A 26,632-nucleotide genomic window follows, 5' to 3' on the forward strand; every position below is an offset into this window, starting at 1 on the left:
CATTAGAATGGGCTGCCCAGGGATGTGGTGGAGGTGTTTAAGGAAGGGCTGGATGCGGCACTTACTGCCTTGGTCTAATTGACAAGGTGGTGTTTGGTTGTACGTTGGACTCCATGGTTTCAGAATACTTTTCCAACCCGATTTTGTGATTCTGTGAAGGTGTTACTGCATTGCCAGTAATCCCTAGGGTTCTGCCATAAATTTGGCACTGCCTCACGATAAAAATATGAAAAATAGAGCTGAAGATGTTTATTGTTATTCCTTTCAGTACTCATGAAAGTCTTGTTACAAAACAGTGGTTTATCATTTATAAAGATCATTCTTAGAAAAGAGGGACAGAATTCAAATAAAAGAAGTGCTGTAGAAAGAAAACTGCAAAAGCATTCCAGGAGAGCTTGGAGACAGGGTATCACCATGTACTTGTTACATTGATCCAAGATCCTTTTGAATCTAAATCAAACCTGCGGACTAAATGCTCAAAGATTAGGAAATGAGATGATTCATGTCAAAATGCATGTTCAGAGTTGACTTTTTCAAGTTTCCCTTAGCTTTTGACTGTTAAGAACTCTGCCAACAGACACTGGAAAAACTTTGGCTTTCTTAACAGAAACTTTGTCGTGTTGTAGTCTGGCTCTTGCACACTAGTTGCCTGTTCACATTTACCATAAATAATGACTAAAAACATAACTTGCAGCTACATTTTGGGAGTAACTTCTGGAAGGGTTTGTTTCCTTCTCTTTCCCCCACCCCTTTAAGACTTTTTGTCTTATGGGATTTGTTTGCAATCTGCTAGCTGAAGCTCTGAGGCAAGTTTGCCAGATCTAGGTCTGTATCATCACTCTGCACATCTGGAAGTGGTTTATGTGCTCTCATTCCTCCAGCGAAGTGTCTGGACTCTGCACCATTCCTCAGCAGCAGAGAAAGGAAAGAAAACCAGCACAACTCCAAAGTAAACTTTGAAGAGTTCGAAAAAGGAATTGAATCATAAAACTGTTACTGTGCCCTGTAAGGCCCTTGTGTGGGTGACTTCAAAGGAGGATGGTGGTCGAGGATGCTTTGGCAAGACTGCTTACAGCTGTGGGCTATCTGGGATCCAAGTAAATAACTCCACAGCACTTCAGGAGAGAAGAGTCCCAAATACTGTGCTGCTTTGAAGAGGTAAAAAGACTAATTAAGCAGGAAATATCTGAGCAGTAATGTCACTGGTTTTGAGCTTTCCCTTCTGCAGCCCCTCATTTTGTTACAGGATTTGGCAGCTGAATTAGGGACTGCCAGGTTCCAGGAAATAATGTCTACAGTAAATGACTAAATATTTGCAGGGGAACAAATATACCTCTCTTTCCTTAAAAATCAGTTGGTAATCAGTTGGTGTTTCAGGGGCTTAGGAATGCTGTAGTTATAGAAGTCAGACTTGTGTGAGAGTCTGTCTATGGATTTTAAAGTTTAAAACATGGTTCAGTTTATGTGGATTTAATAATTTCTGGAGATAACATGAAGCTGTGGCTGTGCAGCTTTCATCTTGCAGTGATCATCAGGATTGTTTGTGGCTATTGTTACAAATGCTAATTCAAAGATAGTAGGCACCTCTATGGAAATCAGGGTAAGATTGTGATCAGCTAAAGTGAGGTTAGAAAATTGGTCCAAGAGTGTAGCAGGTTCTGTTGTCCCTCTGCTTACCTAAATGAGTAAAGTTTTTAAGTGTAAAATAAAGTAATACTTCTGTGTAGTGCATGAGAGAAAGGCTTTCTCAGCTGTGTTTTTTTCTGACAGATAAGCTTGATTTCCTCCCTGTAAATTAATGCCACATGAAGAGAGTGGTCTCCTGGAATGTAGATAAGTAGTGCAGATATGGAAGAACTTCTGGAGTACTCCTTTCTTACTGTGATTTAGCCATTAGCTGACTTAAATACATTTGAATATAAGTAGTTTGTAAATAATGCCACATCTTAAATTTCGTATATATTTTTTGTTGTTGTTATTGTTCTTGTCATTTAACTTGTTGGTCAAAGTAAAGACTAATTTAGTATTCTTCCTCAAGCTGAGCACTAACCAATGGGAAGTGGTTAGTTTTGTGACTCAGATTTCAAGAATTCTTGCTTTCTGTCTGATTTGTCAAGGAGCTGGAATAAACTTCACTTTTGTGTGTGCATAGAACCCATTTTATATCTTAATCTGTGCTGTAATGTGTCCATATCTGTAGGTGTGGAAGTAGGAAAAATTGTTTTCTGTTCTATCCCTGCATAGTATAAAGGTTAGATCACACAGTTGGATTTTTCTCTCCCATCTCCCACTTCTGGTGCTGTTTTTTATTGTTGGTGGTTGTTGTTTTGGTTATGTGCTTTGTGGTTTTTTTCATAAACAGTAGTTTTGGGCCCAGAATTTAAACGAATGTTGTATTTCTCATAATCCTGTACTTTAGTGATCATGTTCTGTCTTCTCAGACATGTCCAGGCTGCTCTCAGGCCTGGACTAGAAGCACAGTTTTAGGGAAGGCCACCTCCTTTTCTAACGCATCACAAAAAATGTGCATAAATACAAGCCCACTACACCCACTGGAAGAATACGGCTGTAAGAAAATATTTGCACTATTGCTCTGAAATTTTTTGGGGGTCTAGAAGACATTGCCCTGGTATAAGGTTCCCATGTGTTTAGGAATGCATACTCCAGCAAGACATTAGTATTTGCTGTAGTTACTATGTTGGAGGTGAAATCAGAGATAAATATTTTTATAAACTGCATTAGTGGATGTTTTAATACTTTTTTTGCACAGTATCTTAAAAGTACTAAAAATCACGTATTGATGTAGATGATCAAATGGGATTTATGAAAATGTTTTTCAGAACCTATTAGTTGCTAAATTATAAATAAAAATATTTCAAACCCATAAAACTAGTATTTGTTCAAAAAAAAGTTATTTACAGAGATTAATTGCAGTTTTACTTTTACCAGTTCTGCAGTAAAATTTGATAATCCAAAACCTAGACCTTTATATAACTAACAAGAATTTGCTTCTGGCATTATTGATATTTCTCTTTTATTTTTTTTTTCTTAATTATTTTTTATTTTAGTTTACCACAGATCACAGTTGTCTGTCAACAGGACACATGGCTCTTTTAAAGAAAGGTAAGAGCGATTAAAAACATTTGAAAGATGTGGTTTTTAAAAGACAACAGAAATGTCAAATCCAGTTTCTCATGCAACTGTTTTCAGAGTTGAGTACAAATTTATAGTTCTGGTATTGCTAAATTATGCTTAATTTTAAGTATGCAGATAAGGCTCTTCCTGTTAACTGTGTCAGACAAGTACCACCATAATTCACATTAATTTAAAATTACACACTGCTTTACTTCATGAGACTGGAGATTGTGAAATTTCCCACCAAAACTGCAAGTAGCTGCTGTTTTCATGTGAATTGTACCCAGGGCACTGAAGCTGAATTTTACAGAGCTCTGCACATTTATGCTGTTCATGCTCAGTATTGAGGTGTGGCCCCAAGAATTTTGGGGTTCTCAACAGCTGTAAGGGATTTTCAGTGACTGAAAATAGACTTCTGCATTTATTTATGTGCCCAAAATTTCTCAGAAGTCAGTGGGCTTTTTCCTCAGCTGGTTTAAATTAGTGCAGGTTTGGTTTACCAATTTCAATCTTGTCTCCTGCCCAGTTGTGGCCCGTTGGCCATTTTGATTGAAATAGATCAAAACTCTGTTCCCTTTGCTCTTTTGAACACCTTAAATACATTTTATGATGGTACAAAGGTAACAAAGTAGTCTGAAACAAAGAACACCCATGTTTATGAGGGCAATGTATTCCTTCCCTATTGTCCTTGGTGAACTGTCCCAACACCTGCACGTGTCTGGTTTGTGTTGAATGACTTAAATTTGTTCAAGGCAGTCTTCTAGGAACTATAAATCAGAATATACAGTCAGGTCTTTGCCTTGCTTTGATTTTACTAATTTAAATTCCCCTGTCAAAATAAGTATTTTCAAATATTTTGAAACATTCCTGGTTTCACTAGCATGGTGGGTTTGTTTTTCTAGAATTTTTAGGGTTTTGCTGAAATACACCTTCAGGATCTGAACACTGAAATAGATATAAAAATTCTCCTGTGTCTGAAGTTTCATCAGGGAAGCATAACAGAATGGTAGGGCTACATAAAAATAATTAACTCATTAAGTGAAAGTAAACAGACAACAGACTAGCCAGGAAAAAAAAACTGTTCTGAACTCCTGGTTAAATTCAGAAATATGTGAATTTTCTAGTATGGATAACCCAAATTTATTGGGACTCTTATGATTTTAGTGAGCAAATTAACCATGAAAATCAGATCATTGGGGATTATTTTAATAAGGAAGAATTACTGTTGTGTTTCTAATGGAAAGTTTTTAGCTTGATCAAATAACATAAGAAAAACACAACAGATATAGGTTATCAAATTCTTTTATCACCTGTACTGGTTTCAAATTTTCTTCATCAGATACTTGGGAATTAGCTGTTATTTTGGTTGTTAACACATTCTCCCTCTTGTTTCAGTTAACCAGATCTTACTGTTACTTCTTGTCTTAACTGTGTGCGCTATTCTGTATAGCAAAGTTCACCAAGTGCCCTTGGCATTAAGAAATGAAACAGGTAAGTGACTGTCACTTCACTTTCATTTATGTTCCTGTTTTGTATTCCTTATGTCTTAACTTGAACAGCACTTTTCACCTTACTGAATGTCCTGCAGTAGATGAGCTACTCACACGGCTGCATATAGTCTGTGATGGAAAGCATTTTGCTTCTGAATTACTTGAATAAAATTATAGGAGATTGATAGTGATGACTAAGAGTTGTAATTCTGATTAAGATTTTATCTAGATGTCACTGATGTAGATGGATGCTGGAGTATATCCTTACTTGAGCTGAACAGATTGGAGTTTGATCATGATCTGCCTCCTTGGGAATGTTCTTGGCTTGATTATTCATTGCAGATAGATCATTAAATCTTCATATTTACAGCAGAAGTTTTAGCTGGAATTTTTATAGTGACAGAAACCTGCTAGGTTAATAAGGTTGGACTAGTATTTAATGTAGTAAGCTATTTATATGGTTTCTATATAAATAGCTTACTCACTTCTGCCAAGGTAAACAAACTCTATCTTGATATAAATAATTTATTTTCAATATATTTTTGTTGGGGTTGTTATGACTGTAATTGTTATGTTTTAACCAGTACAGTTATATCTGTTTAAGTTCTGTAAGTTAACCAGTGCTAATCAGGGATATAAATCTTTAGCAGGAATGTGACTTGATTCAGTGTAGTTTAGGGTTTTTTCCCTTATATCATTAGCAACTTCCTGCTGGTATAAATTTTTGCACTCTTCCTTTCAAGCCAGCTTGCCAAAGAAGTGGAGCTCATGCAATTGCACTGTCTCTTTGACTTACCTCCTTCCTTTGATAATTTTGGAAACTATTGTTCAATTTGCACAAAATATAACTGAGAAGTAGAAGTCTCAAAGGTATTCAAACCTCTCCAGATTTCATATGAATAAGCAGCTACATGAAGGACAGGCTAAATTGTGCCTCTGCTGATTAGAAGATTCTGAGAACTCTCTTATTTATTCTGTTTGGAGGCATCCAACAGTCCAGTCAACCTGCAAGTGGTTCTGGATTAGCAACAGCTCAAGTTCTGTGCTTTGTGAGATAGGAATGTGTCACCGACATGTTTTATGAAAAATCCTTTCCTTAGGATTTTTCCCCTCCTGAGAAGCTGAGAGGCCTCAGGAACAAACGGTAAACAATTCTTATCTGCTGCTGTGGAATGCAACAGGGGGAATCTGTGATTGGCCTCATTTGGCTGTTTCCAATAAAGGGCCAATCACAGATGACCTGTCCGGACTGTTTCGGTCAGAGACGAGCCTTTGTTATTCATTCCTTTTCTATTCTTAGCTTAGCCTTCTAGTGAAATCCTTTCTTCTATTCTTTTAGTATAGTTTTAATATATTATCTATCATAAAATAATAAATCAAGCCTTCTGAAACATGGAGTCAACTTTCTCATCTCTTCCCTCATTCTGGGACCCTTGTGGACGATACCACAGGAATGTATGTAGGATGTGGTAAGAAAAAAATTGAGACGTGATAGAATGATTCCACTGCTTATGGTAGTACTTACTAATTTTTTGACCCAGATCTGATGTAAAATGGGTTTATTTGTTGTAGTGGATTTGGAGAGTCCTGAGGAAACGGAGGAAGAAATCCCAGTAGTGATCTGCGCTGCTGCAGGCAGGATGGGTGCAGCTGTAGCAGCTATCAACAGCATCTACAGCAACACAGAGGCCAATGTTTTATTCTACATCATTGGGCTGAAGACAACCATTCCACACATTCGGTACACACCAGCCTTGCTTTGTTTTGGGCTGTAGTTAGAGCCATGTTGTTGTTCCCCCTAGCACAGGCATAACAACTTTTGGACTTCAGAGGAATTTTCAGGGAAATGTAGTAGTATTGGGAGCAACCCCCAGGATTCTGTATGTGATGGAAAAAGGACCACTTTGTCTTTCACAAGGCACTGACTCATGCAAAGAGGTGTGAAATAACCAGGCCATGCCATGCCTGTTCTTAGGGTTTTGTAGCTAGGCTGCAGAAGAATCTGTAGTGAGGTAAGGATACACTGCCTGCTTGTCACAATCCCACTTAGTGGCACTGCACTTACCTCTCTTCTGGTGCTGGGTCTTCACCTTCAGAGTAGAAAAAACTTGCTGTTTAAAGCTAATTTCTGTTGATCATGTGTTAAAGTTATTAAAAGAGGTCCAAAAAGTATTGTGATATCTATCCTTTCTTTCCATTTCACTTCGTTTCTTAATTTTTCATTTCATTTCCTATAATGAAATGAGAATTCTTCATGTCATGACAGGATATGAAATCTCAGGATTTCAATGAATATTCATGTCATTAAATTTCACTTCATTTCACAGCCCTTCATTCCATTCAATTTAATTGTTTTCACTTAATTTCAGAATTTTCTTCTTCTCAATTTCACTGCAGTATATTTTCCTTTCCTTTCTATCCTTTTTGCGTTAATCCTTATTTTCTCATTTTATTCCCCTTCCTGAAATGAAAATTCCTCATTTCATGAAAGGAAATGAAATCTCAAGATTTCAATGAATATAATTTCTTGAGGTTTCATCTCTTTCAATGCACTTCATTTCATTCTATTCCCTTTCACTTGCTTCAGTTCATTACATAGTTTTCTTCTTTCTTCATTTCATTATATTTCATGTCTCTTCATTTCACTTCATTCCTTGATTTTTTATTTATTTTCCTTCATGAATTTTTCATTTCATGAAAGGCAATTATATCCTGACATTTCAATGAATGTAATTTCATGAAGTTTCAGTTCATTATGTTTCAGCATTCAAATTTGCAAACATTGTCTTGAAGAGGACCAAGTTGTGAATGCAAACTACAACATTTCTTAGCAGTTCTCACCTCTGGCTACTTCACTTCTGTAGCCTTTGTGCCTGCAGTTTGTGTCAGGAGAGAAAATAAACAGTGGTGATAAAAAATCTGACAAAAATATGAAAAGAAAATTAGTTTAGTCTAAAGAAAACATAATTAGGAGGTGATGTAGAAGTCATCTGGATGAACATAAAGCTGTGAAAGGGCAAAGACTAACCTCAGCTTTAAAAGCACTGTAGATAGGGTAAGAAATTATAATCTTTAATTACAGCAAGAAAACTTAGAAGAACATAGTTTATTGAAAGTAATGGTGAAAGATTAGTTGTTTGGGCTACATATGGAGTCTCTGGTTTGGGGAGTGGTGTGGGGTGTTTGTTTTATTGAGGTTTTGTGGGGGATTTTTTGTATTTTAAGAACAAGTTTAACAAAGGTCTGTGTGCAATAGCTGTAGACATAAGGGATTCTGTCTGGGGACAGAACAGATCACGTGAGCTTTTAAGGTCTCTTATTATTCTCCTAAGTGTCTGTGAATTTCGTGCTGGAAGTACTTGCCATGCATTTGATGTTTCTTTTATCACTTCTTTTCTTTCCATCACAGAAAGTGGATTGAAAATTCTAAACTGAAAGAAATAAAATTTAAGGTTGTGGAATTCAATCCTATGGTACTAAAAGGAAAAGTCAGACAAGATGCATCACGTCCTGAGCTACTACAGCCTGTGAGTCAATGAACACCAAATAAAAAAATATTGAGGTTTTTAGTACTTATGGTCTTAAAAATGTTCTAGATCTGTTCTATTTCATGGAGGAGGTGTCCATATTTGTCTCTTCCAATGCAAGAGCCAATGACCATGAGATTAAATTTAGTCAGAGTGACAGCATAAACAAGAGATGTTGCACACTTTTCATGCAATGAGTACTGCATCTCTAGAATTCCTTGCTGAAAGGTCTTGTGGACGTAAAAACGTACAGGGGTTTAGTTAGGATCAAAGTTCATATTTAGATCACAAAATCCCTTGAGATAAAAATAGTTGAAAGCTAGGAGAATACATGGAGCAAGTGCTCTGTGTGCTTGCTCTATTTTTATTTTTCACTGAGCATCTGGTTAGGACCACTCTGAAGGCAGGGGCTGGGTAAAATGATCTGAATTCTTATGGTTGTTCTTACATTCTCAGTCCCCTTTCCCTCTGTTCTGTTCTTCATTGATGTTGTAGAAGTTTTCCCATGTTTGTGTCACCAGACAAATAATTCCTTTAGAGTGGATTGATGATATTACTACATTTTGAAATGTTTGTTGCGATGTATGCTGTAAACATGCACTAAGAAGAGCATTGGCAGCAGGTCCAGAAAGGTGCTCCTTCCACTCTGCTCTGCACTGGTGAGGCTGCATCTGGAAGTGCCATGTCCAGTTCTGAGGCCACCAGTATAAGAAAGATATGGGCTTACTGGGGCGAGTCTAATGTGGGCTACAAAGAGGCTGAAACATCTTTTATATGAGAGGCTGAAAGAGTTGAAGCTGTTTCAGTCTGGAGAAGACAAGATTCAGGAGGATCTTATTAATGTGTGTAAATACTTGAGGGAGCAACAAGAGACAATGGGCACAAACAACATGAAATTCCTTCTGAGCTGAAGAAATGCCTTTTTAAAGCATGAGTTTAAAAGTCTCAAGTTGCCCAGAAAGACTGTTGGATCTCCATCTGTGGACATATTTGGAACCCAACTGGGCATGGTCCCTGTTAGCCTGCTCGAGTGGGCTCTGCTGCAGCTGGGGGGTTGAACAAGAGGATCTCAAAAGGCCCCTTGCAGAGTAAAGGACTCTGTGAGGAAGCAACATATTTGAGTTGCATGGTTAGGGCCATAGTGGATAAGTAATAACAGCAGTAAAGGTAATAATACTGGATTTGAGATAGCAGTAAAGCTGTGGGGGAAGAAGCAAATGGTCACTGATTAGTGCTCAATAAAGAGAGAAATTCCAACTGACTTAATAGAGACAGAAGCCCGAGACTGATGCATTAAACAGCTTTACCATTTAGTCTTTACCTTTTCTTTCTCTTTAATAGCTGAACTTCATTCGATTTTATCTTCCTTTGCTTATCCAGAAGCATGAGAAAGTAATATATTTGGATGATGATATCATTGTTCAAGGTAAGCTGTTAGAAAGCAGTTTCTAACAGAATTAAAATCCAAGTTATTGCAGCTTTTACAGCCATTTGGAAATATGAGATAGAAACTGAGGCAGCTGCTAGAAGTGTTGAACTTAGGGAAACTACAAATAATCTGTTTGTTTAAATGAATGTTTGAGGAAGAATTTACCTGCATATATTTTGAAAAATTGTGATCAAAATTGTATGTGCATTTCATTTTAATTTATTCTGGTCAATTGCTAAAAGATACAATGGATTTCACTCAGATGCTGCAATGTTTATTAAGTATGATACATGCATTTCCTTCTGGTATTTAAATTCTCACAAATGCTGTTCTTGAGAGCAAGAGGATTTTAGTCAAAAAAGTGGATGGAAGCTCCAAACACTCAAAATATGGTTTTGAGCATTTTCAGCTCAGAATGTAAAGCAATTTGCAGAATCACAAAGATTTCAGACTTCCTTAGAATGCATTGAAATCCTGAAAAAATTTTATTTTCTTATCATCCAAGTGCTCTCTTTTGACGGCCAATTATTTTTTTAAAGATTAATTTCTTGTGAGTTTTTTATGTTCTGTTTCCAAGTTGTTAGGGTTTTTTTCAGTGTAGAGCTGTTGTCTTCATATTTGTTTTATTATATTTTCTTGTTACTTTAAAGAACTTTTTAAACGGAGTGTTGTGCTTTAACCCTGGTGGGCAAATAAGCAAAATTTCCTTTGGAAGGAATGAGTATAACTACAATAAACTTTTGGGCCTTTATTAGTCTTTGCTGTAAGAACACTAAGACCAGTGAATTTGCACATGACAAAAGTATAATTCTCCACTGCTTTTCTGCACCTTTTTATAGTTTTTTCTCTCTAGAGGCAGATTTCAGACAACCTGCACTAAAGGCGTCACTATTGCTGCTTTGTAAAAGACAACTAATCTGTTCTGTCTCATTTTAATTTGCCATAGAATTCCTATCACAGTTCTTCAACAAGAGTGTTTCCAGTGGCAATCTGTGCTCTTTTTTTGTTTTGTTGTTCTGTCTGTCATCAATGGGGAGCAGCAATATTTAACTCTTTGAAAGGTTCCAGGTCTTCATTTACACTCCAATTTCAGGAGCAGCTCAAGCTGAGCCTGCCACTCCCCCGTCACCCCTCTCAGCACCTGTGTTCACCTGGACTGGGCTCTCTCTTTCCCTGGGGGTGTCAGCTGACACTGATTGTGGAGCTGCAGGATAAAGGTGCAGTTTCACATCGAACCTCATGGTGGGCTGCTGCTGACCAAGTGGCCTTTCCTGTCCCCAGGCAGCTCCTCTTACTTGTGTAACCTGCAGCTGTGCAGCTGTAGAAGCAGCTGATTCAGCTGTTTGACCTGACAGAAGACCAGCAGTACAAAAAGGAAAAGAGATAAAAGCAAAAGTAAGATTAGAAGCTGTAAAGGGGTTAGGGTGCAGGCTCACTTCATTGCTGTGGGAGTGCTCTGCTTCCCACCTGCCCTGAAACTGTCCTGGTGCATCTTGGGTACCTGACAGTCAGGTGATGAGTGAGGTGCCAGGCATTACAATGTTTCCCTCCACCAAGAAGGAGCTGGGTGGGCCATGAAGCCAGCAGGGATGGTCAAGTGACAGGCACGTCTCAATCAGTCATTGCTGGGAATCCAGGTATCTTCCTAGGAGATAAATGTGCCGTAACATGCCTCATCTGTGCAAGACACTGAAGCAGAACTTTTGTGGGACTTGAAGAGGCTCAGAAAAATTGCCTGTGCCCTCCCTCTCCATAGACAAGCTCTATGAATGCACAAGTTTGTAATCAGGCTTTTTAACAGTCCTATCGGCTTCTGCTGTAGCTTGTTTTGGACCACAATATGAATGTATTGAATACCAATGATAATATCTAAAGATAGACTTCAGGCATCTAAATGCAAATTTGAAAATGGTCCTGTATGTCATGGTTTAGAGCAAATTTGGGAGAAAACCTCCAAAGAGGGCCCCCCCAGAAAGCAAACCCACATGGCCCCTCCACCCAAATGGTTCAGGAAGGATTCCTCAGAGAGAACTGGAAAGAACCTGTTTATTTAACAGGCAAAGCATCCCCCAGCACACAATATGAAAAATACCTGATTACAAAATTCATTCACTGCTCTGAAGAGTGGTTGCTCTGTTATCATTCCCTCTGGCACTGGTAAAGTCTGCTGCCCAGAGTGGGCCCCAGCAGGCTGGAAAGTGTTCTCTGTGTTTCCCTGGGTCCCGGTCTGGAGGAGGTTCGAATGTTTCCAAAAGGGAAAGAAAAACAGTCCAGGGAAAGCTCAGACTGCTTCAGCTAGCTAAACTAACTAACTAACTAAAAAGCAAGAGGAGTGTGGTGTTCTGCCCTCTCTGTGCCCAGACATCAACAGTCCAGCCAAATGTGGAGGAGGGAGTGAGTGAGGCTGATAACAAAAACTCTGTGCTTCTTCTCCCCACCTTTGCTCTGAGAGCCAGTTTTGAAGGCACAGAATAGAATATCCAGCATAAAGAGAACATACAATTGGGGATAAAAGCATCATGAAGTCACCCTAGGACACCATATTACAAAATTCAACAGGGGCTGTCCTTAAAACTGGTGTTTTTATAAGATATGAGAGCAGATGTTATCCTATCAGCTCCGCAGCAGTGCAGTAGGTGTTGTCTCATGCTTGTGACCTTTCTGTAATCAGGTGACATCCAGGAACTCTACGATACTAAGTTAGCTCCTGGACATGCAGCAGCTTTTTCAGATGATTGTGATCTGCCTTCTACACATGAAATGGTTAGGAGTGTAGGGATGCAGGTAAGATGCCATTCTGGAATTCTAATAATGAATGTGTTTGCCCATAAGGGTTAAGATAATTTTATGTGTTTTCCCCAAAGTGAAAGTTTTATGTATGTAAATATAGATAGGTTTGTAACAGTACAGGTAATTAAGGACTTTTTGTACTGGTACAATTGTGATGCTGCATGATTTAATGTGGGCTACCAGAAGACAAACATAGCAAGAGAAAAGCCTCATCAAACTTCCATGATACAGTATTGTGGAAAAAGTAATTTAATATCTGGAAGTATCCTGCCTTACAGCCTTGTCGTACATAACTCAGGACAGGTAACCACCATCTAGAAACTTATCTTTGGGAGAGCATATTTAGTCTCCTTCTCAGTGAGAGTGAGGTGCATTACATGTATCTTTACAGAGGTTCATAGGGAATGAACATACTTTTTTTATTTCTTAGAACACATATATGGGATTTCTGGACTACAGAAAGCAAGCCATTAGAGATCTTGGCATCAGCCCCAGCACCTGCTCCTTTAATCCTGGAGTAATTGTTGGTAACATGACTGAATGGAAACATCAGCGGATTACAGAGCAGTTGGAAAAATGGATGCAAAGAAATGTAGAGTATGTGTAGAAATCTAGCTTCTCACTTTTACTTGTTTTACAGTTTTACTTTCCATTTAAAAGCTCTTCCAGATTTTTTAAACTCTGAGCATTCTTTTTTTTTTTGAGGTCTTGTTAAGTGAAGTAACTCATGTTCCAGCATTTCCATCTGTTTAAAGCTGACCAATTCTGTACCAGGGAATGGCCACTTGGAATTTTAGTCTTGTGTTCAATCAAAAACCACTCTTAATCCTGAGGGACATTGAGAACATGTGGTTCTCATTTTGGGTGACCAACTTAGCCTGGGATGAAGCCACTGAATGATCTTCCCTTCCTGAGGCTAGCTTAAAGAAGGAGGAGTATTTCCTTCTTGCCAGATACTTATTTTTAATCTTCTGCCTTTTGTACTAAAGATTCCTTGAGGTTTTGAACATATTCTTTTATTTTTCCTTTTGCAGGGAAAACCTCTATAGCAGTACCCTCGGGGGAGGTGTAGCAACCTCCCCAATGCTGATTGTATTTCATGGAAAATATTCCCCTATTAATCCTATGTGGCACATAAGGCATCTTGGTAAGTTTAATTTCTCACTGTTTGAAAGTTGGAACTAAGATGAGTTTGTGAGATTCCAGCGCTAGACCTTAGGTGAGTTTACCTCATGTGCCACTTACATGGAAAGAACATATGAAATATCTGAATATAGTGAGAGACTGAAAAAAGGTGCAGTGGAAGAAAAGGTGAGGCCTGGCAGTGTTTGTTGTCAACATTTTGGAGGATGTAGCTACCTTTCACCTGGGAGCGGTGAATTACCCTAGGAAAATATAATGGCTTAGCTGGTATGGTAAAATGAATAGATTTTACTTTGTTTTTAATCCTAGCTATGCCAAGATGTTAAAAGTGTTGAGAGATAAAACTTGCTGAGATTTTTTGCTGTTGCAGCATAAGAGGCACCAAGCTGAAAAAAGCTGCTGTATCACACAACTAGTTGTAAATTAACATGAAAGCATACTAATCAGATTTCTGAAAAAAAGTCACCTGAATTTAGCTTACTCTACAGTGTCTTCCATTATCAAAAACTGCATTTTAATTAATTTTTTAAAAATCTACCCATGCAGGTTGGAGTCCTGATGCCCGTTACTCAGAACAATTTCTTCAAGAATCTAAATTACTTCACTGGAATGGGAAATACAAACCTTGGGACTACCCTAGTGTCCACACTGATCTCTGGGAAAACTGGTTTATTCCTGACCCCTCAGGGAAGTTCAAATTAACTCGTTCTTACAGCTGAAATACTGCATAACGTAGTGTATGGGATGCATTTAATAGTTTGAGATGCAACATGTTGTATGATTGATTGATTTTAGAAAACAAAGTATTTGTTAAAAATATGAATAATTGACTATCAGTTTTGTGTGCTTATGGCAGGTGAGAGAGGCTGGAGTGACCAATACACAGTTCCGAATATCTTGACTTTCATGTAAGGTGGGGAAACAAATTTATTTGACAATGAAGTATTTTCATTAAACAAATAAGTGAAATTCAGTGTCAGACAGAGTGCTTTAATTTAAGGTTTTTCTAAGTAAGGTTCCAATGTCTTCTAATAGGAAAAAATCTTCACAGGAGATAGCTGCAGTGTTGTGTACAAGAAGTGTTTAATTATCTAGCCCACATTAAACAGCCTGAATTGAAAACTTGCGCACATGTTACTGAGCTCTGTTATGGGGTGACTGTTTTGTGGCATCTCTGTGTATAACACATCCTGTAGTGCACTTAGCAAGATGGAAAATACATTCCAATACACTGCAGTACAATTCCTGATTTTATTGTGAAACATTGATAGATTTAAGACAGATTAAGAACTTCTGTATCACTGTAACAAAAAGAGCACCAGTTTTGAGGAAGGACACAGAATTTCTGTATTTAGTGGAATGGTTATTGTACACTCAACTGTATTTTATACCCAGATAACCAAGTGGGTGATTCCATTAAGGAAGAGACCTTTCCCTTCCAATCAAATAGGATAGCCTTTCAGGAGTTACATCCTACTGTGCTACATACTCAGCAGTTCTAATTTCATGCTTCTAATTTTGTTAAAAATAAAACTAAATTGTAGCAAATCCCTGATGAAAGATACTTCAAGCACCTGCAGGAAAACGTCCATGTAAACAGCAATACATGATACGGTACGCTTTAAATAAGACAAGTCCTATACCTTTCTAACAATATGTGGAACAGCTTTATGCTGCAGCTAATGAACACAATCAGAATCATAATGCACACTCACTCGATTGAAGATTCTCAGAATTAAGCCACATAATTTGGGAACAAACTGTAACAACATGCCTGCTTCACAACAGGTTGACAGTTTGTGATATCTGTAAGAGGTGTTAGATTAGAACCTACACTAACCAGTTACACACAACTGACAACTGTCACTAGCTGTGAAGAGAGGATAAATCACACTGGTACAGGAATCTCGGACCAGCATGGAGTGTGGAGATACTGTTTGCGTCTGTTTTCAAGTATGTGAAGCACCAAATGTCATAAGAGCATCAAAACTTAAGTGTTTTGATCAGCTTATTGCTTTTACTTCATCTTTTCCTCACATGATAAAAGAGGGAAAGAAGATGAGAATTAGGCACCAGGAAGAATTTTTTTTCCCCCTCAGTCACTAATATTGGCCAAAAATGTGTATCATTTAGGCAAGTCCCTCAGAAGAGTTATAGTTTCTACAGAAAACTTTTTATTCATGGAACAGCTGTCCCTGTATTCCACTCAGTGTTTTTAAGTGGAATAAAGGGAACACCCTCTAAGGTACTACAGATTGAAAAGAACTTAATTTTAAAAACTGCCAAAATGCAAGTCTATTTCACCCTGTACTAACTGTACATGATAATAAATAAATAACACAGCTGTACATGACTTTTAAAGAGAAAGCAGTCTTCCAATTCTCTGTATCATTCAAAGAGGTTATCTCCTGCTAAAGGTCAGGTAAAGGGACTAACTTTATGGAAATGATGGAGTTTAAACAACACAGAATCCAAGAACTACCACTGCTCTTTGTTTTTGCTTTTTTTAAAAAAGTAATTCTAGTTCCTTACATTGGAATTTAAGGGGGAAAGAGATGGAGTGATTAAGAGAAACATTATCCTAAGAGAGCTCAGCTAGAATATTTAGGCCCTGTCCTGTGTGACACAAGCTTTCCTCTCCAGTGTTGTGACTTGAGATGATGTCTTCACTCCCTTCATCCTCAATTATGGTACACTCACTGAACAGACAGACCTCTCTCATCCCACCCAGAAGACAGCACCCATAGCTGCAGAACACAATTTTCTACACTTTTTAAGATGGTAAAAGGCAGGCTTAAAAAGCACCATTTCCTTAACTGTGCATGATTAAAAACACCGCTTCACACAAGGTAAGGGTACATTTTCCATTTTCCCCTCTGGATTTAAAAGTATTAAGAGATATCCAAATACTGAGGCATCAGTAAAAAGTATACTGCTGCTGTTCCTACCACGTTGCAATTTATGGAATAAAATTAACAACTCAAAGAAATCTTCACAAATAAGAAAGCAATTTGTCAAAACTGCAAGAAATGGTAAACATTAAATATAAACCTCATATACAAAAAAGGGCTAACTTTTTTTAAAAAAGTTTGGACAGTTCCTTAGAATTATCTGGTTCATTGATTTCAGCCTACCACACACTTACTTTGGACTATAATAAAATAACTAGGGGAGATAAAATACTATTCAGATGCTTCAGTTGGAGAACTGAGGTACCAATCTTGATCACTGCATTAAAACTGCAGCATGTGTGCATAGCCGAGAAAGAACAGCTCCTAAACGCTGCTTCCCTCCTCTTCCTGCGTCATGCCAGCATTGAACACTGGAATCTGGTCTGCAAAGGACTGTGTCATCCACTGTCTGTTAGGAACCTCACTAAAGGACCCTTCGCAGTCCTGTGGATTGCTTCCTGCTGAACAAACAAAAATCAGACAATTTTTTAAGGCAGTTGACACCATGCTGCAGCTAATAAACACAATCAGCAATGTTCCCCAGCAATGGCTGCAGACTGAATGCCCCAAGCACTTTACCAGTTCCATTTGAAGACAAGCTGCACTGGTCAGTGTCATATGTTGCACGGTCACAGTAAGCTCCTCCATATGCTGCTTCATAGCCTGGGTCATACTTTTCTTCTTTGACAGCCATCTTTTTAGCATCCTCTGCACAAACAGAACAGCTCAAGCATTGATATTTAGAATAAAAATTATCAAAGAGGACTTTTATCAGAAAAACCGCCACAAATTCTACAACATTCTATCTGCTCCCCTTAAAAAATATAGGCTGTACTACAGAGAATGGAATCTGTAATTCTATAGCACACAGTTTAGTGAATCACATCTCCCCATTAAAAAATTCTTCATTTCTTTCTGCTTGGGAAACTGCTAGTATTGTACACTACACTACATTTTAGTGAAGTGTTAACAAAATAAAAGCAATACCTTGTGCAAGTTGCAAGTCAAATGTGTACTGCACCTCCTGGACCTCTGTGTTGGGTGTGATGCCCTTCAGTTGATCCCTTAAGTCTTTCAGCTTAATATAATAATGAACTTTATCTTGTGCCCGAGGAAACTGAGCACATCTTGCACTGGACGATGGCATAACATAGCAGAGCTTGAGACAAAGACCAAGAAAAACAGCATTACTGATCCCCGAGCTATGAGTTAATACTCAGTGCATTCAGAACAACTTAACTGTTTTACCTATTTGTACAAACTTCAACTAATGCCACAGGTGATTGTGGAAGGGGCTAAAATGAGTTTTAATTTTTCTTGGCCAGCCATCTGTCTTGCCCTGAAGACAGGGCTGATTACCAGCTGCTAAGTGAGCACAATTTTCAGCAGTTATTTATGTGCTGCAGAAGAAGCAGTACCCATGTGTGTTACAAGAGAGCAGAGCACACTCCAGAACTCCCTGAACAAACAGAGCTCTGAGCCAGGGCATAGAGGAGTATGTGATAGCATGCAAAGATCCCAAACCAGTGAGGGAGGCAGCACAGGTTAATTAGTCTGGCTTATTGACGAAGTGCATCTGCATGATATACGCCAGGCTGTGAAATTGTTGTTAGTGTGGTTGGAGCCAGCTTCAGTGTTTCTACCTCTGCCAACAGCCCTAACTAAAGATATCAAGTTAGTTCAAGAAAAACAAACTGTGTTCAATACTTCTATTACCATGCAGTCTTTATGGACAAGTACCAGTAAAGGGGATTATTTTTCTTACAAATACATCTACTGTAGAAGTCCTTAAGAGCTACCTAAGGAGCAAATACTTTATCCAATGATTCTTCAGGCTCTAATGGCAACACTTCCACCTTTAGAGAAAGCACTAGTAATTGAGGATAGAAATAAGAAGAAAAAGAAACCAAACTTTTGAACTGACAAGGTAATGAAGCTTTAGAATAAGCTACCTTGGCAAACAGAGTAATCGCCTTTGCTTTAACTTGTTTATAAGAACACATTAAACAATCCAATTATTAATGATACATAGCTGGTCTCTCAAGATATTTTCCAGCACTAGAGTTCTATGACTAATGCACTCCATCAAATTGCTTTTTTTATCTTAAACACTCAATTTAACTTCAAACTGCAGATCAGCTTAAGGAGACCCAGTCTGACGGAAGCACTTGGGCATGCCCCGATCCAGCAATCCTGAAGGGTCGTGTGCAGTAGCACAAGGATGGACTTGCTGTTCTTCCTCCCCCACTGTGGCACTCCATGGTCATGGTCAGTATCAAAGTCCAGTAATACAAATACCCAGGGAATTGGACACAAAGGGGATCAGATGAAAATTATCATAAAAGCAGGCACACGTTGTATTTTATGCAGTCCTCAGAGAATGCACCAACCTACTAATCATAACATACCATTTCTTCAGCCTTGAAGATGCTGCATTAAAGATGTGTCCAAAAAATACACTACTCCCCTTTCTCTATCTAAGTAAAAACCTTTCACACCTCTTGTACTCCAGTCAAATTGGTGTTATCCTAAGTGTGTGCAAACCCTGAGACTTCATTAATTTTTAAATAATCAAAATGGAGTGCCCTAGTTTTGTTTCTCAATCTCAATACTTACAGTTTCTGTATCTGGCACTTTATGTGGCTGCAGCCCAAATTCCAAGTTCTTAACTTTAATTCCAAAAACTTCTTTACTAAAAATTTCATAAATACCTGAAATGAAAATATAGGGTAAGTGGGAAAAAAAAAAGCTACTGGCAGAAAAAAATTCATTTAAAAGTTCTCACATTTTCCATTAAAAGCTGCTATACGAGGTTTATACTTTTGTAGCTTCTGCATCAGAATTCGCCCTCCTTCCCGAAACTCTTTGCTAAAAGACAAAATACTCAAAATTATAATCATAACTATTAATTCATTAACAAGCCTGATATTTCCTTTTATTGTCTTACCTGGAGAGGTCTTTGCTTCCAGGTGTTGTCCTTTCAACCATGTTTGTAAATCCAATCCCATATTTATGTGGCAAGGTGTGGTCATCCATGTGGTTCAGCTGTTCATTACTCAGACCAGACATGAACAGACACTTCCCTGTGAAGTAGGAAGACAGACATGCATTTACCTTTTTCCAAGGAAAAGAACCAAAAAAATCCACTCAACTACTGCAGTACTGGAATGCTAAAGGAAGAATCTATTTTAATGAAGTATCAGTTAATTTGGGAAGACTACTGACCTATCCAGAAAGTTTTAAAACAGCCAATATTACTTTACCTCCTCCAAGAGGGCAGAAAGGCCTCAGTGAACAGGAATTCCTTATCATGACTCGGCAAACCAGTCTTTTATTCTAGAAGTTCAGTACAGAGCTTTAGATTTTGCGATTCATTTAAGCAGTGATCAATATGGATTTTGGGGGAAAGAATGTGGCAAATACTATGTGTCAGCTTTCTTTGACAATTTGCCGTTGCTTCTCCTTTAACTGGGCCTCTGTGACAGAACTTGCTATCTTGAACTCATATTTAGCATATAAAAATTGCTCTCTGAAGAAAAAATACCCAAAATCCAACAAACCAAAACCCAGGAGAAAAACAAAAACCAAACTAAACCAAACAAAACCCAAGTTTACTTAAAATGCCACAAGTTCTAACAGAGTTCTGCAAATGCTGAAAGAAGAAAGAAAACCAAAAACGTACAAAAATGGTTTCCAGGTCCTGGGTAATGATGTCCTTTGTAAGCTGCCATCAGGCCAGGATTTATGCCAATCTACAAAGATACCAGTCCATTATAACACTGACAACATGGCTTGCTAGTCAAGAATTTAATCAAGTTACAGTAAGGATGGTTAAGTTACTGTTAATAAACAAAAATGTATTAATGGCACCTTCCATTATTATTTAAAAAACTTAACAATTTTGCAGCAGTGCCTCATTCAGATGTGCAAGGTCAAAAGAGCAGCTCAGAGGGTGCAGAGCTTCCAGGAAATAAAGCACTTAGTTATGGGCTCTCATGAATCTGTACTAAACATGAGCCTTATATTTCTCAAAAATTAGGACTAAGTTTTATCAGAAAATGCAAAGCAGCTCTACACACAGGAAACAGTTTATGTACTTTATCTTGCAAGATCTTGCCATATAAGCAATATAGATGAGTAAGCAGAAAGAATGTAAATCACAACAAGTAAATACAAGACTTTTCTACCTAATCTTGAAACTGAATTACTCACTATCACAATATCCAGATCAAAGGTCAAAATATCAGGCAAAGTCTTCGTCAGAAGTTCAGCTTCAGATACACCATTAAAACGGTCCACCTTTCTTTTGACTTTAAAAGTATCTGTGATCTTTTCTTGTTTGCCTTTTGACTTGGATGGCTTTTCTTTTTTAGCAGCAGGCTTTTTGGGCTGCTTTGGCTCAGTTGCTTTGGGTTTTCTTTTCCTTCCCCCCTTTTTAACTTCTGAAACACACAACAAATATTCTTTTTGTACATTTCCCATGTTGCAGTGTGGATATTCAAATAGACTCAGCTAAATGCATGGACACAGAGAGAAATCAAGGTGGTAAATTTACCTTCAAAATTCATTAATTTAAGCAACACACCTGAAGCATCCTCATCTTCTGGCTCTTAAGAGTTTAGAGATTCAGGCAGTACAGGCACTGGCCATGACATGACCACTCAGAGATTGCTCTCTCTCTCTACGTACATCAATAATAATTGAGCTGTAGAACAGTGTCACTTTCCAACAGTTAGTGTTTGTTTAAATAAGCCACACAAAACAAAACAATTCTTAGTAACCAATTCCCTACCTGTGATTACTACACAAACTAAGCAACCATTCAAACAAAAATATTTAAAATAAATTATACTGTACTTCTCTTACAGAAAGATGAAAAAATAGGTATTTTGAAGCCAGAATCTTTAAAAACCCTTCTCTAACACAATGCTAAAACCCATTACTAAAATAATGCATTTACCTATTGAAAAAAAAATCTGCTTTTCTTGGAACAAGATAATTACGTGAGACTGAACAATGAGCATACATTCACATGAGTTTACCTTCTGTCTTTTTAATTGTCTGTTAGAACACGTTTCTTAAAGAATACAATTAATCAATACTTCTGCAGTGAGCATCAAGAAAAGGAAATCCAATAGGTCCAAGGAAGCAATTTAAGAGCAATATTTTTTCCAATCAATCACTCTCACTTCACACTTCAGCTCACTCGATCAGTCCAGTCAAGCTACCTTTTGGAGGCTCCTGAGCAATGTTTGGCTCTGGAATGTCCTCCTGAGTCGGCTGCTCAGTTATCATTTCCATGTTGGGCATTGCAGTCATCACCTGATGGAACGGAGACGAGTAAAATGCTTGAGCTTGCTGAAGATATGCGTAGTATCTTAGAGAGGGAGAAAGAGAGAAATAATTTATCAACAATTTAGAAACTTACCGCTGAACCAAACAGAAGGTAAACATCAAACTTTATCAAGGCTGATATGTACCCCATTTACATTCTCTGATGACTCTGTTAAGAAGGCACTAAATTATCCACAACATCAAAGCAGTCTGGCTGCTTTGCTGGTATCAGTTAACCCCAACATTAACAGCACAGTTCTCCTGTGATGGCTATGATGTGGAATTAACATAGCATTTGCAAGGGAAGAGCAGAACTATCATCTTTTTTTTTTTTTTTTTTTGGTATAGTCACTGTAGCACACATTTCCAAAACTGTCTATCAAACAGACCAACAATTTATAACAGATGTTGAGCTAAAGCTCTCTGGGCTTCTACAAGTTCCCTAAAGATTAGATCTTTTTATGTGATGTCAGTTGCTTGATCTGGTAAGATACAGAATGGATGAATCATTCAGGGCTATAAAGCATGAAGAATACACACAGGATTTGTCACTATGCAAATTATTAAACAGCTTTATCAAGTTGTGTGGCAGATGTTGTCCTGCCATTGCACACTGGGTCCCAACACAAGTATTGCACTTATTCCACGTGGCAGTGTTCACACATACAGAGATCCTATGCATAAAGACATTTTTCCATAGACAGTTCTCTCCCTTCACACATTTTTTAGTCATATACAACACTCACACCCATTTCTACTTTATTTTGTCACTCCCTTCTACCTACATAGCCACCTTCTTGTCCATAGCTTCTACTGCCTCACAAATACATAGCAAGGACTTGGTGAACAGTAGATTTTCAGGAAATAATTTTTTCATCTCAGAGATATAATTAAAACACTAAATAATTTTTAGATATAGTGATATTTGTCCAAGAAGGCCAATAGCATCCTGTATTAGCAACAGTGTAGCCAGCAGGACCAGGGCAGGGATTGTCCCCCTGGACTTGGCACTGCTAAGGCCACATCTTGAACCCTGTGTTCAGTTTTGAGCCTTTTACTACAGGAAGGTGCTGGAACATGTCCAGAGAAAGGCAAGAGATCTGAGGAAAAGTCTGGAGCAGCTGAGGGGGCTGGGGATGTTTACCCTGAAGAAAAGGAAGTTCAGGGGTGACATCACTCTCCACAACCACCTGAAAAGAGGTTGAAGCTGGGTTGGTCTCAAGCACCAAGTGACAAGACAAGGGGATATGACCTCATATTGTGCCAGGGGAGGTTTAGATTAGATATTAGGATAAATTTCTTTAAGGAAAGGCTTGTTAACTTGTTAAGGCTTGGAATAGGCTGCCCAGGGAACTGCCTGAGTCACCACCCTGGAGGTATTTAAAAAATGTTGTAGATGTGTACATTTATGGAAAGGGTTTCGTGGTGGGCTTGGCAGTGCTGGGTTAATGACTGGATTCAATTATTTTAGAGGTCTTATCCAACCTAAATGATTCTGATTTTAAATTTCTCAAAAGAAGGGACCATTCCCTACTACACACTGGGTTTTTAAGGAACCCACAATCTTGTGATCAAGACATTAATTTTAAGCCAGATATCTATCCTGAAACAAGGAGAATAGATATGAACAGATTCCCAGGGAAGTTGCCTAATGAAGCTATAGGAGATTTTCTGAGTACATGGAATACTTTAAACCCTCTGCTAGAAGAGTTCCATTTTATATAAAATACTTGTGCAGTAATGAACCAAACAAAACTGATTTTAAGATTTGTGTATATTTTAGGCCAGATTTCTTGCGTGGGTTCAGAAATATTTTTTTTTGTATTGATGTATACATATTACAGAAGATTTAATTAAGTACTTTCACGATGAAAAGGTAGTGATTTGCTCCTCTCCCCTCCTTTCAGTTCATTATTTTTTCCTCTCCCCGCGCCCCCCTTTCCATTCATGCTAAAAACAAAGGAAAACAAAAAGAAAAAGGTAAAGAAAAATATATGTTCACTACAACAAAACCAGATCTTAAGTAATTCGCAAATCCCCTTCGGAGCAGAGACACGATCGCGCCCCACGCTGCCCAGGGCCGCCGCGCTCCCCCAGCCGCGGCCCGGGAGCCACAGAGCCCCCAGGAGCGCCTTCCCTCCTTCTTTGTACTCAGGGAGGGAGGCGGCCACCACAGCGCGGCCCTGACTTCCCGTGGGATGCGGGGAAGGAGGAGAAGGACAATGGGCGATCCCCACCGCGAGGCCCGAGAGCGGCTGCGGATGCCCGCCGGTACCTGCCCAGCTCCGAGCCCTCCATGCCGGGCGCGCTTGTCGGGCCCGTCGCTGTCGCTGCGGTTGTCACCGCCAGCCGCCCCCACGATCCCACCGACCCGCCGGGCGCCCCACTCACGTGACTGCGTCGGCCAATGGCGGCGCAGGGCGGAGCCGCGGAAGCCCCGGGCGGGGGCGTGAGGGGGCGGCCAGCGGTCTAGCCGAAATGCGGATGGTGTGTCGCGACTCACCCCGCCTGGCACGATGCTCCCCAGTGAGGGCGGGCCTTCGCACCCTCTTCCCTGTTCCCTCTTCCCTTCCCCCTCCCGGCGGCGGGGGGGGGATGACGCACATCCGGCGCGGTCCGTGCACACGGTCCGTGTACACGGCCCGCGCCCGCAGCCATGCCCGCCGGCGCTCCGTGGCCCACCTATCTGCGGGCGCTAGCAGCCAGCATGCTGGCCATGTTCGCGGGGGCCGAGGTCGTGCACAGGTACTACAGGCCTGACCTTGTAAGTGCTCGGAGGGTCCCGGTCTCTGGTAGCGTGTGTGCGGGATTCAGGGTCTGCGGGAGAGGCTGTGCCTCGGAAAGGTCTCTGGCCTGTCGGTGGGCAGAGATCAGCCTCTACAGAGGCATTGGCCAGGCCGCCAGGACTTCATTGTGGCCGGTTCTGGGTCCTCAGTACAAGAAAGACAAGGAGCTGCTGTAGCGGGTTCAGTGAAGGGTCACGAAGATAATGCAGGATCTGCAGTGTCTGTTGGGAGAGACGACTGAGAGGAGATCTCATTAATGCTTGTAAATACCTTCGAGGTGGGTGGCAAGAGGATGTTGCCGGACTGTTTTCAGTGGTGACTAGCGACAGGATGAGGAGCAAAGGCCATAAAATAAACCATAAAGAGTTACACCTCAATATGAGGAAGAACTTTCCATTGAGGGTGGCAGACCACTGGAACAGCCGATCCACGGAGGTTATGGAGTCTCCCTTCCTAGACACATTCCAACCCACCTGAACACATTCGTGTGTGACCTGCTCTAGGTGACCCTGCTTGAAAGGGGGCTAGGACTGCATGATCTCCAGAGGATGATCTTCAGCACTAACAATGCTGTGATTCTGTGACTCTGGGGAGTCGCCTCCACTGTGGAAATAATACCATGTGTCGAGAACGGGTCTCTGCCGTGGGAAGCTGGGTTTTGAAAAGCGTGTGCAAAAGTGGCAAGAAGTGGCTGTACTATATTTAAATAGACTGTATTTCCTCCAGTAATGGAAATGAAGGTGACCAATAGTTAAAATTAGAAATTATGACAGCCAGGGATGTAAAAATGGCAATCACAGAACTAAACTTTAAATGAGACCATCCACTAGGGATAATAATGGTTTGGTTTAGCCTCCTGGAGGTCTGACTTGAAAACTTTCTCTCATCCTCCTGCTCACATATTTTTCTTGTGTTTTTTAATTCTCTGGGCTACTTTCAAATGGGAAATAAGTTTTAAAAAAATACCATGCTTGAGCTGTCAGCTCAAAATTGAAGCAATGATGCTTCAGTCATTGATAAATACATTAGAATTTATGTGTTTTAGTAGTCTCTACTGTAGCCTTCATTACTGGCAAATTGACATACAGATGATTTGATCACTCTAAATAAATATCTCTTAAGTAGCATGAATTTTGAGGAGGTGCAGTTCTTGAAATGTCATCTTATCTGGTACCTTTTTAAAATTTTAACTTCAGTTTCAGTGCATTATTTCTAAATCAGGGCAGTAGAAGCAGTGAAACATTTTTTTCTATCACCAAGAGTATGTGAGGAAACTTCAACTGTGCTAGAACATCTTTACCAAACTCACTCTAATAGCAAAAATAAGCTTTGCTCCTTTAAAACAGTCTGTTCTTCCTTTCATCTTGTTGGGGTTTTTTAATTGTATTTTGCTATTATAAAATAAGTCAAGTTTCAAAAAGGTGATAATTCTTAAGGTGATTTGCATGTAGGAATTATATTCTGCTCAGAAAAGAGGGCGGTAAAATCACAGTTTAGTTGTCATGCTCTTCCAGAGTAAGCTCATTTACTGTTTTGGGAGTTTAATTTTTCCTCTGTCACAACACTGATGTCTTTCTCTGTTTTTAATAGAGCATACCTGAAATACCTCCTAAGCCTGGAGAACTGAGAACTGAACTGTTGGGTCTAAAAGAAAGATCAAGCGAAGTTCAGACTTCACAACAGTGACCAGAGTTTATTTTTGTTGTGAAAACTAGAACCGATAAAATATTTATCCAACTGTTTAAGTTGCAGAAATACATATGTGAAATGCTGTGCTCCTGTCATGTTTCTTTGCTTTCCTTTGAGCAGAGTTGCAGGCAGCATTAAAAATAAACCTACAGTGAATGCTGTTGGTAAAAGTCTCATCAGTTGTGTGCCAAAGTGCTTGTGAGTTCATAAATCTGGATTACATTTTAAGTATCCTTCAGAATAAGGTGTCAAACCATGACACAGATGTATCACTGACAGAAAATCTGCTTTGGTCCACTATAAGGCTGGAATCTTGTAGTTTGGTCATCTCAGTTAAAATGGGACAAATATGTACAGA

General features: G+C 39.2%; 3 protein-coding genes across 7 annotated transcripts; 2 read left to right on the forward strand and 1 right to left on the reverse strand.

Moving 5' to 3' along the window:
• Window positions 1-819: 819 nt before the first annotated feature.
• On the forward strand, window positions 820-14,607 carry GLT8D2 (glycosyltransferase 8 domain containing 2). Its single transcript, XM_030237829.2, has 10 exons — window positions 820-1,158; window positions 3,069-3,123; window positions 4,531-4,626; window positions 6,198-6,366; window positions 8,035-8,152; window positions 9,494-9,578; window positions 12,253-12,365; window positions 12,802-12,968; window positions 13,406-13,518; window positions 14,061-14,607. Exons 2-10 carry the CDS (start codon window positions 3,105-3,107, stop codon window positions 14,231-14,233), a joined length of 1,053 nt encoding a protein of 350 aa, XP_030093689.1. The 5' UTR covers window positions 820-1,158; window positions 3,069-3,104; the 3' UTR covers window positions 14,234-14,607.
• Window positions 14,608-14,751: 144 nt separating this feature from the next.
• Window positions 14,752-24,424, reverse strand: TDG (thymine DNA glycosylase). Of its 5 annotated transcripts, none has more exons than XM_050988048.1 (10): window positions 24,191-24,424; window positions 21,694-21,842; window positions 20,678-20,907; window positions 20,148-20,217; window positions 19,413-19,548; window positions 19,251-19,333; window positions 19,082-19,176; window positions 17,453-17,624; window positions 17,045-17,173; window positions 14,752-16,923 (listed from the first exon to the last, which is right to left on the reverse strand). In XM_050988048.1, exons 1-10 carry the CDS (start codon window positions 24,403-24,405, stop codon window positions 16,790-16,792), a joined length of 1,413 nt encoding a protein of 470 aa, XP_050844005.1. In that variant the 5' UTR covers window positions 24,406-24,424; the 3' UTR covers window positions 14,752-16,789. The 5 variants fall into 5 exon arrangements, with proteins under 5 accessions (XP_050844005.1, XP_030093687.2, XP_050844006.1 ...); XM_030237827.2 differs by having other exon boundaries at window positions 14,752-16,926; XM_050988049.1 differs by having other exon boundaries at window positions 14,752-16,926; window positions 21,694-21,787; window positions 24,191-24,329.
• Window positions 24,395-26,450, forward strand: LOC103813182 (protein brawnin). Its single transcript, XM_009086398.4, is given in 3 exon segments — window positions 24,395-24,412; window positions 24,414-24,563; window positions 26,176-26,450. Coding segments are annotated over 3 exon segments (264 nt in total). The 3' UTR covers window positions 26,272-26,450.
• Window positions 26,451-26,632: the final 182 nt, after the last annotated feature.

This window comes from Serinus canaria, chromosome 1A (assembly GCF_022539315.1).
Source record: "Serinus canaria isolate serCan28SL12 chromosome 1A, serCan2020, whole genome shotgun sequence".
Classification (NCBI taxonomy): domain Eukaryota; kingdom Metazoa; phylum Chordata; class Aves; order Passeriformes; family Fringillidae; genus Serinus; species Serinus canaria.